General features: G+C 38.1%; 1 protein-coding gene across 1 annotated transcript in view; it reads right to left on the reverse strand.

The window, feature by feature from the left end:
- The window catches only part of PTPDC1 (protein tyrosine phosphatase domain containing 1), a 70,162-nt gene that overhangs the window by 26,112 nt on the left and 30,559 nt on the right, over positions 1-13,491 (reverse strand). Inside the window, exons 2-3 of the mRNA XM_006168023.2 lie at positions 8,137-8,232; positions 5,678-5,767 (exon numbers count right to left, since the gene is read on the reverse strand). Of these exons, the coding sequence (XP_006168085.1) occupies positions 5,678-5,759 (82 nt within the window). The 5' untranslated portion in view covers positions 5,760-5,767; positions 8,137-8,232. The remainder of the gene's footprint in view (positions 1-5,677; positions 5,768-8,136; positions 8,233-13,491) is intronic.

A 13,491-nucleotide genomic window follows, 5' to 3' on the forward strand; every position in this document is an offset into this window, starting at 1 on the left:
AGGAATCATGAAATAAAGAAATAATTGAAAATAAAACTGAGAAGAGGAAATTTTTCCTTACAGCAGAGTGCCAACTAATTAATACAGAAGAATTGAAAGAATTAGAAAGCTCCTTTTATTATCATACTAATAATTAATTGAGGCAAGAAACATCGGTAGATGCTAAAACTACCTGGTAAAAGTTGGGTGTGGAACAGGATATTAACAATCTCAAGACATCTCTCCATGAAGTATTAATTAGGGAAGGAGAAAGAATAATTTATAATGGGTAAAACTTGGCAGATACCACTTCACTGATATTACCAGTGATGAGGCAAAATAACACCTTGGGCCATCTGAGGTGACAACAGTGGAAAAAAACAAGAGTTACTTCTGTGATGCTTCTACTAAAAACGTATAACCTCAATCTTCTGAGGAAACAGCAGATAAACCCAAATTGAGGAAAATGCAACAAAATGCAACAAAATAACTAATAAAGAATGTTAAGATCATAAAGGTAAAAAAAGGACTGACTGGAGTCCTTGAAAGAGACTAAAAAAAAAAATTCAAAGAATCCTTTTGCTATTAAAGGATACCACTGGAACAGTTGACAAATGTGAATGGGGGTCTCTGGGTAAAGAAAATACAGTTTTTTTGTTGTGTGTGTGTGTGTATATTTTTCTTGTAATTTTTCTCTAAACTTGAAACTATTTCAAAATAAATAATATCACATAAAAGACAGACATCCAGATGACAGCATGGGTATCCTGATGGAAGAATATATAGAACTACCCATAAAATATTCTTGCCAATTACAAAAATCTGACCAGACTTTATGTTTATCTACTTTATTTACAGAAAATGCTACCTGGATATCATCAACAAAATAAAGGTCATAATTAGATATGAACTCTGTAGGACAAAAACAAAAGAAACATTTCTCCAATAAATAAGCTATATGGCAAAAGAGATAGAAAGAAAGTCAAGTAGAAAGAGATTTAAGGCCCAGCCATGTGGTGTACTGGTGTATGCACTAGGTGCTGCTGCACCATGCCGAAGCCATCCGGCAAGGTTCGGAACCCACGTTGACCTGAACACATCTCTTGGCTGCCTGGGAGACAACGAATCTGGGGAGCAGGAGGGTCATCATGGTGTGGTGAGCCCCTGTCAGGGGTACCTGTCTCTCACAAAAGAAATAAACTTGGGGAAAAAATAAAGAGAGAAAGCTATATGGCAACCAACTAAATGTAATGACGGTTTTGAATCCTAATTCAAACAAACAGCTATAAAAATGAACATTATATATAACTACATCTATGAGACAATTAAAAGTCTGAACACTGCTCAGATATTTGATGACATTAAGCAATTATTATTATTTATTTTATCTATGGTAATGATGATGTGGTTATTTAATGAACAAATGATGAGAAGTCTTGAGTTTGCTTCAAAGCAATATGGCCGCAGGGAAAATGAGCAGAGGGAGTGAGTGACTGAAACCAGTTAAGTTGGAGATGGCACATATTCTAGGGACAGCACATACATGGGGGAGGTCTATACACGGGAGATAACACATACATGGGGATCTTCATTTTATTCTGTATTCTTTTGTTAATGTTTGAAATTTTCTGTAACAAAATTTTTTAATTGTAGAATCAAAATTAAAATTCAAAAGTTAGTACTTGATGATTTTTCTGTTTTCCTTTAAAAATAAATACTTTATTTATGTCCCCCACAGTGCAATGTTCCCATGAGTCATTAGCCAACATTAAAAAAATTACTTTCCATTCCAAAACCTAATAAAGTACAATGGACTATCTTTGTAGATGTGATATAGCAACTCAAGAAAGTTACATATAAAGTAAATTTTATTTTTCCAGATTTTCTTCCTTATTAAAAATTAGTTTCATGTGTACAATGAGGAAAATTCTAATTAAAAAAATGTCTTTTTGAAAAGTAAAAATTTGCTTATGTAGTGGATCACAACCTTCCTGGAGATATTTAGAAACATGTAGGGTATTTTGTTGTCACTGGAACCTGGGGACATTACTTGATTTAACAGAGGAGGACAGGGATGCACAATGTCTTCAGCTCAAGGCTGTTCTGCTCCACCTCCAAAGCCAATGGAACATCACCAAGAAAAGCTAATTAAGAGGTAATATTCCAACGAACAGAAAACTAGGAGAAAAGGCTTATCTGTCTCTTAGACTTGTTGGCTGAAGAATTTCTTATGGGAGACCAGCAGTTAGTGTAATGGCTATGTCACTAAACTCCCATGTAGTCAACCATGGTTCAAGTCCTGGGCCTGGTGGCTTAAACTCACACCGGGCGCATGTGCGTGCGTGCCCAAGATCCCAGAAGGAGAATGGAAGAGAAGGGATTGTGGTGTGGTCATCCCCCCGGGGGGTGATTTCTCGCTTTCTGTCTCTGTCTCTCTCTGTCTTTCTGGCGAGCTCACGTGCCCTATAGCAAAAACTTCTCCAAAAAGTGAAAAAAAAAAAAAGAATTCCTTATGGGCGAAAACATTGGTCAGAGAACACAGTAGTAGACACCATTACTATATTTGCTTGAGATGACACTTCTAAGACCAGGGAAGCTAATACACAGCCTGGCGCACAGAAGCTGTCCACAGACATCAGTTACCTGTAGTATTGGGGCCTGCAGAGTCAAAAACGGCACAGGCTGTGTTTCACAAGATGAAGTAAGATCTGCAGTCTTGCGCTGTATAATGACATTCTGGTCAATAATGAGCTGAATATATGTAAAATGTTGGAGCATGACACTGTACCACACTCTCACCAATGGGCTGACTACTAGGCTACGTCATCTGGGTTCATTTAAGTACTCTCTACAATGCTCGTACAATGACGAAATTACCTAATGCGGCATTTCTCAGAATGTGTCCCTGTAGTTAGGCAATACAGGACCATACAAATGATTTGGAATTTAGACAAGATCAGAAGTGGGAAACAGAAAGAGAGCTCCCCCTGGTGGAGTGGTCAGATTCCAACAAGAATACAACTTGAGAACAGGAAGCTCCCAGCGGGTGTTGAAGTCAGTACTTTTACTTTTCCTTCTACCCGCTAACATATATGTAGAGGAAAAGTCCTTCCAAGTTCCCTAGATGGTAGGACTAGAGTGAACTTGGGCAAAACCTGGAGTGAGCGGTAAGAAATACTTCAAGGGGTAACTCCAAGAAAAATTATTCAGTATCTTTTTTGGCTAACTGCTGGTGATAGCAGTTATAAGACCAGTAATGCCAAGACCTGTGACAATAAGAGTGAGGGACAAGTGTGGCATTAAGAGTCCAAGTCATATACAAACAACAAGCTGACAGAGACTGAACTGAAAAAAGTATTCCTGTTTACCATAGCCATAGAAGTATAAAATACCTAGGAATAAAACTAACCAAGTAAGTCAAAGATCTCTATAAGGAAAACTATGAAAACCTTAAAAAAGAAATCAAAAAGGACACAAAAAAGTGGAAGAATTAATATAACCAAAATGGCAATTCTACCCAAAGTAATCGACATATTTAATACAATCCAAATCAAAGTGCCAGAGACTTTCTTCACAGACCTAGAAAAGACAATCATACAATTTGTCTGGAATCATAATACACCTCATGTTGCCAATGCAATCCTGCACAAGAAGAGTGGAGTGGGCGGTGTTCCACTCCCTCACCCAAAAATATACTACAAAGCTGTGGTAATCAAAACAACGTGGAATTAGCACAAAAACAGAGAGGTGGAGCAATAGAACAGAATAAAGACCACAGAAAAAAAACTCCCAGGGCCAGCAGGTGGCGTGGTGGCATGGTGGTCAAGGGCGCTGGATTCCCACATGGCCGACCACGGTTCAAGTCCTGGACCTGGTGGCTTGCTTTCTCCCTTTCTCTCTCTTCCTGTCTCTGATCAAACTTAAAAAAATAATAATAACAAACAGAATTAAATAAATAAATAATTTTTAAAAAACAAAAACAAAAACAAAAAAAACCTCCCAAACATACAACCGACTTTTGCCAAAGGGGACTTGTCAATCCAGTGGGAAAAGGAAAAACTCTTTAGCAAATGGTGCTGGAAAAACTGGGTATCTACCTGTAGAAGGATGAATCTGAACCCCTATCTGTCAGCATTAACAAAAATCAACTCAAAGTGGATCCAAGATCTAAACCTAAGACCGCAAACACAGGTGAAACTCTGGGAGACATTGGGGTAGGAAAAGACTTCTTAAACAAGACCCCCAAAGCACAGGCAATAATCCCCAAGATAGACAGGTGGGATTACATTAGATTAAGGAGTTTCTGCACAGCAAAAGACACTGTAATTAGTGTGAATCGACAACCCTCAGAATGGGAGAGAATATTTGTTAACTGTACCTCAGATAAGGAGCTGATAACCAGAATACACAGAGAACTCAAGCAGCTTACCTGGAATAAAATGATTAACCCAATTAAAAGATGGGAAAATGAGCTGAATAAACAACTCTCTAAGGAAGACATAAGAACAGCCAAAAAGCTGTTGACAAAATGTTCAACGTCCCTCATCATAAGGGAGATGCAGATCAAAACCACAATGAGATACCACCTAACCCCAGTCAGAATGGAAAAGATTAAAAAAAAAAAATGATAAGTGCTGGTGGGTATGTAGTCAAAGTAGAACACTCCTACATTTTTGGTGGGAATTTAAATTGGTCCAGCTGCTGTGGAGACAAAATGGAGGTTCCTCAAAGACCTTGAAATATAACTACTACATGATGCAGCATTTCCACTCCTGGGTATCTACCCAAAGGCCAGAAAAATGCTCAGTCAGAAAAGCACTTGCACAACTATATTTATTGCAGCATTATTCACAATTGCTAAGACTTGGAACCAGCCCAAATGTCCATAACAGATGAATGGATTGAAAAAATGTGGCACATATGCTCCATGGAATACTATTCAACCATAACAAAAAACAAAACAAAAACAAAAACACAAAAAACAAAAAAACAAGCCCCTTTAATTTGATAGAAAGTGGAAAGTGGACAAGTATGGAATATTTGTTGCTGAGTGAAGCAAGTCAGTCTATGGAAGAGACATTGTATGTCTCCACTTTATACCTACTGTCTGCACTCTATGGTAGAGACTGAAAGTCTAGAGGACATAAAAGCAGTAAAAATTCTTAAGGACACTAGAGACAAAGTTGAAGTAAATAATAATAATAATAATAATAATAATAATAATAAAGAAAAAAAAAAAGAGTCCAAGTCATTGTATTCTTCCTTGTCTGGGACGCCATATAAAAATCACAATAGTGTGTAAAAGTAACAGAGAAGAGAAAAAGCCCTGGGAGAAGTAGGCTGGGGTGCTTTTAAATGTGTTTTGTTAAGTGCTACCTTCCAGCAAGGAAAGAAGAAGGAAATGAAAGGCTGATTCACTAGGAGGTGTTTGATGACAGGAACAAACACAACATTCTCAACCTAAGATAGTAATGCAGGAGACAAATGGTATTTGCAGCGTTCTTTCTTAAAATGCCACTATCTTTTGGAAAGAAATGTTAACAGGTCAAAATGGTAAGGCAGAAATAAATAACAGAGTATAAACAACACCTACAATGTGAGATTCAGACGAAGAATCTAGCCTATCCTTCCATATTCCTTCACACAGTTACTTATGTTAAACACTCATTCGTACAGAGACGAAATGTAGAGCTATTACCTTTCTTCTCTGCAGCATAGCCACTGTTATTCACCAAAACAGAATATGTTTGCTCATTTTGAGGTAAGACTCCTGCAGCCATGGCAGTTGCTGAAAAATAAAGGAAAAAAAAGGAAAGAAAAAGATAGTTTTTTTAAAGTTTGCCCTGGGATATTTATTTACTAAACACCCATAACATGCTAGACCTCTGCTGTCCCATAGAGCAGTCATTAGCTAAGTGGCTACTGATTCTAAAAATATAGGTAGTTCAAATTGACATGTGCTGTTAAGTGTAAAACATGTGAAAGATTCTGAAGACTTAGATGATGATAATAATAATAATAATAATAATAATAATAATACAAGAATAGAAAATAAGAACCAGCAGAAGGCAAGGTGGATTCATCTCTGGATTCCCACATGGTCAATCGCAGTTCAAGTCCTGGACTTGGCAGCTTGAAACTCACACCAGGCATGTGTTTGTGCATGCCCAAGATCCCAAGAGGAGAATGGAGGAGGAGGGACTGTGGTGTGGCCGTCCTGCCAGAAGGTGATTTCTCACTCTCTTTCTCTGTCTTTCCAGTGAGCACACACACCCAATAGCAAAAATATCTCTTTAAAAAAAAGAGAGAGAGAGAAAGAGAATGTAAAATATCTCACTAATAATTTTCTACATTAATTACACACTAGATGAATGAGGTTTTTTATATGTTGGGGTAAATAAAACACATTATTAAAATTAATCTCTCCCGAATCTTTTAATTTTTAGTGTTACTACTTGAAAACCTAAAATTCAATACATGGTTCACAGGAGCTGAACAATAAGGGCATTACAGAAAGTAACAGGATATACTCTCCTTCATGCATGAAGAGTCTAGGAAGAAGATCTACAGAGACACAAATGCTTCTGAGCGCTAAATGTCACAAGACAGTATCAGACAAGCAGGACAGCTATCCAATCTGAGGGCAGGTGTAAGGCTTGAAGGAGTAATCAGCATTTAAACTGGGCTCAAGGAGTAGCATGTATAACGGAAGAGTCTGTTCTACTGAAGAACAGAACTGCACTTACTGGACATTAATCTGTAGTTAACGGTCTTTATGCACCACATACTAAATTATATAGCTAAGTAATTGTTGTATTGAAATGGTATGGTTTACATTGAGGAAAGTAAAGTAAATCTTTTTTATGTCAACTCCTCACACATAAATGATCACCTTTCTTAAACTCTTACTATGTGCCTGACACAAATATTAAATCACATTTTCCTAACAAGGACTTTACCAAGTAACTATTGTTCCCTATTCCCTATTTTAAAGCTGTGAAAATTGTTTCAGTAGAGCTAATATACACATGGAATGATAGGGATGGCAATAAATGTCATCTTTTGGCTTTGAGTTCAGTTTTTTTGAATACTACACAAATGCAAATGAAATAAATTCTAATAAAATGACCTCAACAGTTTTTGAGCTTCTCAAAGAAATGTCTAATTCAAAGAAAAATTAGTTGTGGAATTTTATAAGCTATAAAATCATTTTCATAAAATGCAAATATTTATATATTTAAATAAAAGAAAGTTTATGGAGCTGACCATAATATAAGAGAAAGTCATACACAGTATTATAGTATTAAGTATTTTTCCCTAAATAATAATTTTAGTATTTTTTCTTTGTAAAATCATGTTTACTGTGTGAGCATCAACTGGGGCTCAAATACTGTAATTTTATTAGCATATAAAAATGGCTATACATTTTTTTAAGGCTCCAAAAGCTTGTTGAAATTTCTTGTACCAATAAGTTAATAGTAGTAATTCAACTAGATCCTAATTAATATTTTTCCTTGGAATATTTGTTTATTTCTGTTAGAAAAAGTCACTTCATGGGGTCAGCAGATGGTGCAGCAGTTACGTTGCTGGATTCCCACATGGCCTACTGCGGAACCTGGTAGCTTAAAACTCATATTGGGCACATGTACATGTGTGCCCAAGATCCTGGAAGAAGAAGGGATTGTGGCCTGGCCATTCCCCCAAGGGGGTGATTTCTTACTTTCCCTCTCACTGTCTTTGTCTTGTTCTCCAGTGAGTGTACACATCCTAAGGCAAAAACCTCTAAACAAAACAAAACAAAAAACCCTTCAAAAATCTGATATTTTTTAAGACTCAAGTTCACTAAAATTTTACTTGTTTCTTTTTTTTTTTTTTTGAGAGTTTTTTGCTATAGGGCTCATGCATTTGCCAGAAAGACAGAGAGACAGAAAGTGAGAAATCACGCCCAGAAGGGATGGCCATGCTGCAATCCCTTCTCCATTCTCCTATCAGGATCTTGGGCACGCATGCACACACACCCAGTGTGAGTTTAAGCCACCAGGTCCAGGACTCAAACTGTGGTCGACTATATGGGAGTCCAGTGACACAGCCATTACACCAACTGCTGGTCCCTTCCCCCTACTTTTATAAGATTTTGTAAAGGGTTCTTTTCATTACCTGTCCAACAGTCCTGCTAAGTTAGTGGTGGGCCACCTTCTCCAGAAGACTTAGGAGAGCATTGTTTCCATTCACAGTTGAGCTGATTTCACAGGCCTGGTTGAAGAGTCAAGAGAAAAGGGTCTGAATAGTAAACCTATCATTTCACTGCACAATCATAGATTATTTAACTTCTTTTCCTGTCAGTAATGGCAGATAAATTGTTCACTCTATCCTACAGTTTGTTTTTATCCCTACGAGCCCCCAGATGACTCAACTGCTCAAGATTAGTCACATACTCGATAATTGGTACCTAGTACTTAAAACTTAAGTGCAGCAATGAACTATAATATTACTCACACTGTTAAGAAAAACAGCAAAGAAGAGTTTGATGTAAAGAATGTTCTAGTTCATATAATGGTATTTATACAAGAGACTGGGTCCAGAGACAGACTAAAGAATTCTCAGATCACTACTTTCCCTTCTACTTTCTAGGCATGAATCCACCAACTCCACGTCTGCATGTGGTGGAGAGCTTGCCGGGATCTGCACTGAGGAGTTGCACCAAGTGGTGGGATCCTCCCAATCACGGCACTGGCATTCTGACTGTAGAAAGTGAAGGGGTTACCTTGGGTGCCTTTAGAAATGCAAAGTCCTTGGTCCTACCCTCAAAATGTCTTGAATTAATAAACTGGAAGAAGCAAGATGATCTTGATGATAGACCTTTACTCCATGTCATTCTGCTGTAAGAAGCTTTCTGCCCACACTTAAAGAAATGTGTGTCAATATGATTAGGTTCAAGACAGCAGTAATAACAAAGAGTGTGAGGTTGGAGAATCTAAGCTTCCATAGGGGAAATTAGGGATAGTAGCCAAATATGTGCATGAATGTATGAAAGAAATTTATTTTTATGCTCATTAATAACAATAGCTAAATCACATAAACTTACTCCATGCCAGGGACTGTTTTAAATGCTTTCTACATCTAAACTCATCTAATCCTCACCAAGCACTATCAGGTAAGTCTGCTATTATTCCCATCTGTTTTTTAAATAGACTTCATTTTAGACCAGTTTTAAGTATGCAGCAAAACTGAGTGTAAAGTACAGGGTCTCCATATACTCCCTCCCCTATTCACCCAGATGCAGCCTCTGGGTGGTCCTTTGTGACTACAGGTGATAAATCTACACTGACACATCACTGTCATCCCAAGTCCTTGGTTCACATGAGGGTTCACTTGGTGTTGTAAATTCTATGGGCTGAGACATGTAAAATGACACATACCCACCATGATGATACCATACAAAATAGTTTTGCTGCCCTAAGAATTCCTAGTGAGGAGCCAGAGGTGGTGGTGGTGATTAAGGCCCTGAACCCCCAGGGCTGGCAGGTGGCATTGTGGTTGAAGGTGGTGGACTCCCGCATGGCCAACTGCAGTTCAAGTCCCAGACCTGGCAGCTTGTTTTCTCACTTCTCTCTCTCTTGCTCACGCTCTCAAACTCACTCTGTCCCTCTCTGATCAAATTAAAATTAATTAATTAATTAAAATAATAAATAACGTTAAAAAAATAATTCTTAAAAAAAAAAAAAGGAAAAAAAAAAGTGAACTCCAACATAACTAACTGCAGTTCGAGTCCTGGACCCAGTGGCTTAAGGCTCATGTTGGGTGCGTATGTTATATGTGTCCAAAATCCCAGGAGGAGACTGGAGGAGAAGGGATTGAGACATAGCCATCCCTGTTTCAGGTGATTTCTCACTTTCCCTCTGTTTCTCTCTCCAGGGACCATGTGCCCTATGGCAAAAACATTTAAAAAAAAAAAAAAAGAAGTCTTGTGCTCCACCTATTTATCCCTTCCTCTCCTTGAACCCTGGCAACCACTGATCTCACTGTCTTCATAGTGCTGTCTTTTCTAGAATGTCATAGAGTTAAAATCAGGCAATATGCAGTCTCTTGAAATTGGTTTCTTTCACTTAGTAAAAGGGCATCTGAGATTTCTGTTTCTTTTCATGGCTTGATAGTTTCTTTCTTTTTAGCCCTGAATAATATTCCACTGTTTGGATGCACCACAGTTGATTTACCCATCCACTACTGAAACACATCTTGGTTGCATCCAAGTTTAAGAAATTATGATAAAGCTGCAATAAACATCTGTGTGAAGATTTGTGTGTGGACCTTTTTCAGCTTACCTGGGTAAATACCAAGTAGTATGACTGCTAGAGAATACAGTAAGAGTAGGTTTAATTCTGTATATTATTTCCATTTTACAGATGAGGAAACAAGACAAAGGGAAGTCAAATTATTTGCTGAATCACACAGCTATTAGAAGAGCGAGAATTTGTAATAAAACAGGTTAGCTTCAGAGTTTGTGCTCTGAACACTACAAACACGATTTCTCAGTAATAAAGACCTGTCAAAAAATCTGAACCAACTGAGCTTTAAAGATCTAACTGGCTTTTATTAGTGACTCATAAACCAGGCAACTTCCACAAAACAAAAAGGAGCGCCTCCAAGTGTGGCAGAATGACAGCCCTTGTAAGGCAGCTTTAGCAGGAAAGGGAAAATAGCACACTGGAAGCAGTGGATTGGTCACCATCAGGTTCCTTTCTTCGTCTGTGTTTAAGCATTGGGGACCCCCTAGGTCAGGTCGACTGGACCCCTTTATTTGCTGTGAATCTTCTTCTTTTTAAAAATTTGTCCATCTCTTTTTTATTCCTCCCTTAATAACAAGCTTCTTTAAGAATTTCCTGGGGTTTTGTTTGTTTTTAAAGTTTCAGTTTGATTACATGGCACTTAGCATGAGTGACTCCATTATGTGTTGGTCTCCTGGGAAACAGTGTAGGAACTCACTCCAAATCAACTGCCTCCCATAAATTTTATTAACAGCTCCTACGTTAATATGAATTTTATAGTTATTCCATGCATTTTAAATCAACTACAATGGGTTTGGCACAATTAATGTCAATTTATTGGGTTGTTAGAAAAGACATATTTTTCAGTTTTTCTAGGCAAAAATTCATCATGACTTTTCTGATGACACAACATAATTCCTTTGCTTGTAAAAAATCTTGCAGATCTGCCTATACAAGACAAGCTTTCAAAAAAATTTTATCAGAATATTTATTATTGAAAAAGAAATAATGTCATTAATTACAGTTACTCATGGAGAATTTCCAAGGAAATAGCCCCTACCCCCAATAAATTTCTCTATGTTAAGAGACCAATATGGCATCTGGATGACAGTTGACACTGAGTACATTTTTGCAGAAGGAAGAAAGGAAAAGTAAGTCAAGTTTGAAAAAAGTTTTGGGTATGGGTGGTGAAAAGATTTAGAACCTAGGGAAAATGGACAATTTCATTGAGGATCTTGAGAAAATAGCTCTGTTAAATAGAACAAAGAACAAAAATAAGCAGAATGTGAGAGATGAGAGATAGAATGGAAAAAAATAATTCAATTATAGTTGAATGCTTCTCAGGTTATGATCACATTTTTCAGCTTGTATTTGGCAAACAATGATGGTCAATCGGTTAATTGTATCAGATGGACAATAATAATAGAATTGTTTATTTTCTTTGTAAGGTTAATTATTTTCCTCAACTTTTATTCTTGCCAGTTTGGAAAGGAGAAATCTTTTTGCTCAGGATGACATATGAGTGAGCTAGAGACTTTTGGCTCTCCCCATCTGATGCCATGCCTATAGAAGAACCTGTTGGAAGGAGCCACAGAAAGAGAGAACCACTAACTTTCTCTTGTCAGATTTTATCTTTGTTGTAATGTGTAAGATCTTTGTTCCAAACCAGTGGGATTCTGCACTGCTGAATGGGAGAGTGTGCATTCCAGTAGGATTGTGCTCAAAGGGAAGTGTGGCCAATTGTAATGCCAAGGTTGTCTTGAATGTGATATTGAGACAGTCCACCCTATCTCTAATTACTGCATTGCTCTTGTCTCCTGATGAGTCAAACCTGTTAAAATTCTCAAGGAGCATGAAGAGAAGTGGTGTGTAGAGGCCGACTACTCTCACGACACCTGCTTTCAGCCCAAGACATGCTGGCTCTCTCTTCAGCTGGTCCTTTGCAATGCCACAATAATGCCTCAGGATGATTCTCCCTCTTTGCTTGATGACTTCCACTCCCAGGCCATTGTGTCTCTCCAGTATTTCTCCCACTTCATGCCTTCATTCTTGGTGACTTACATTCCCACAGAGTTGGTCTTTCTCAATTTGTTTTGTTTTATGTAGATAATTTGCTGACCCTTCATCTGAATCCTCATTTACTGCTATCCCAAAGAGGAATACAGCAGAAACCTAGCCCTACATTTAGGCCTCCTCCCTCTAACAGAAACAGGAATATAGAGGTCTAAATGTAAGAACATAAAATCCAAAATGATCTTCGACTTTTATTGCCAAAAGTGTGTGTGTTTACCAGAGAGAGAGAAACCACCTAAAGCGATGTGGCCATGCTACAATCCCTCCACCTCCATTTCCTCATTCTGTTGGGATCTGGAGCATGCATGTACATGTGCCTGAAGAGTTTCTCAAGCTACTGGGTTGACATTAGAACTGGTCAACCATGTGGGATCCAGCTCCCCTTAACCACAAGACTACGTGGCTGGCCTCTCAAATGATTTTCAATACAGTACAAATGGTCCCCAAGTTCTGACAGCTCACTTTTTTTTTCACTTTATGATGTGTAAAAGAGACATACATTCAATAGAAAACATACTTTGAGTACCCAAAGAATGATATATAGTATTTAATAAATTGCATAACACAGTTAACAGTTTATTATAAAATAGGCTGTTAGATGACTGCTCAAATATAGGTTAAGTAAGTGTTCTAAGCATGTTTAAGATAGGTTAGGCTAAGTTTCGATGTCCTGCAGGTTAGGCACATTAATGTGTTTGCAAATCACAATATTCTCAATTTACAATGATTAAGTCCAGAAATATTTGTAGTTGGCACTTACCTGCTTTGTGACATTAGCATTTATTAACCTGAGACTCACTATTTCCTCTCCTGGGTCATTATGGAGATTGTATGACAGCCTGTATATAGACCTAATTCTGTGCCTGACACATAATTCAATCTATTCCAATACAGCAGCCACAGTGATCTCATTAACGTCAGCCAGTTGTGCTACCCTTCTTTTCAAAATGCTCCATACAGTTCCAGACACCAGGCGGCCTGCGGCTGCAGGCCCATCTGGCCAGGACCTTAGAACATCCCAACCCCTACTCCTCCCTGTACCTCAGGTTGGTTCCGTGGGGCTTTAAAAGGAACTCGCAACCCACTCCACCCCACCTGCAAACCAGATGGAGCCGGCCAGCAGTTCCAGACACCAGGTGGCCTGCGGCTGCATGCCTGTACACCTGGGACCCAC

The sequence above is a fragment of the Tupaia chinensis genome, unplaced genomic scaffold (genome assembly GCF_000334495.1).
Source record: "Tupaia chinensis unplaced genomic scaffold, TupChi_1.0 Scaffold145441_1, whole genome shotgun sequence".
Classification (NCBI taxonomy): domain Eukaryota; kingdom Metazoa; phylum Chordata; class Mammalia; order Scandentia; family Tupaiidae; genus Tupaia; species Tupaia belangeri.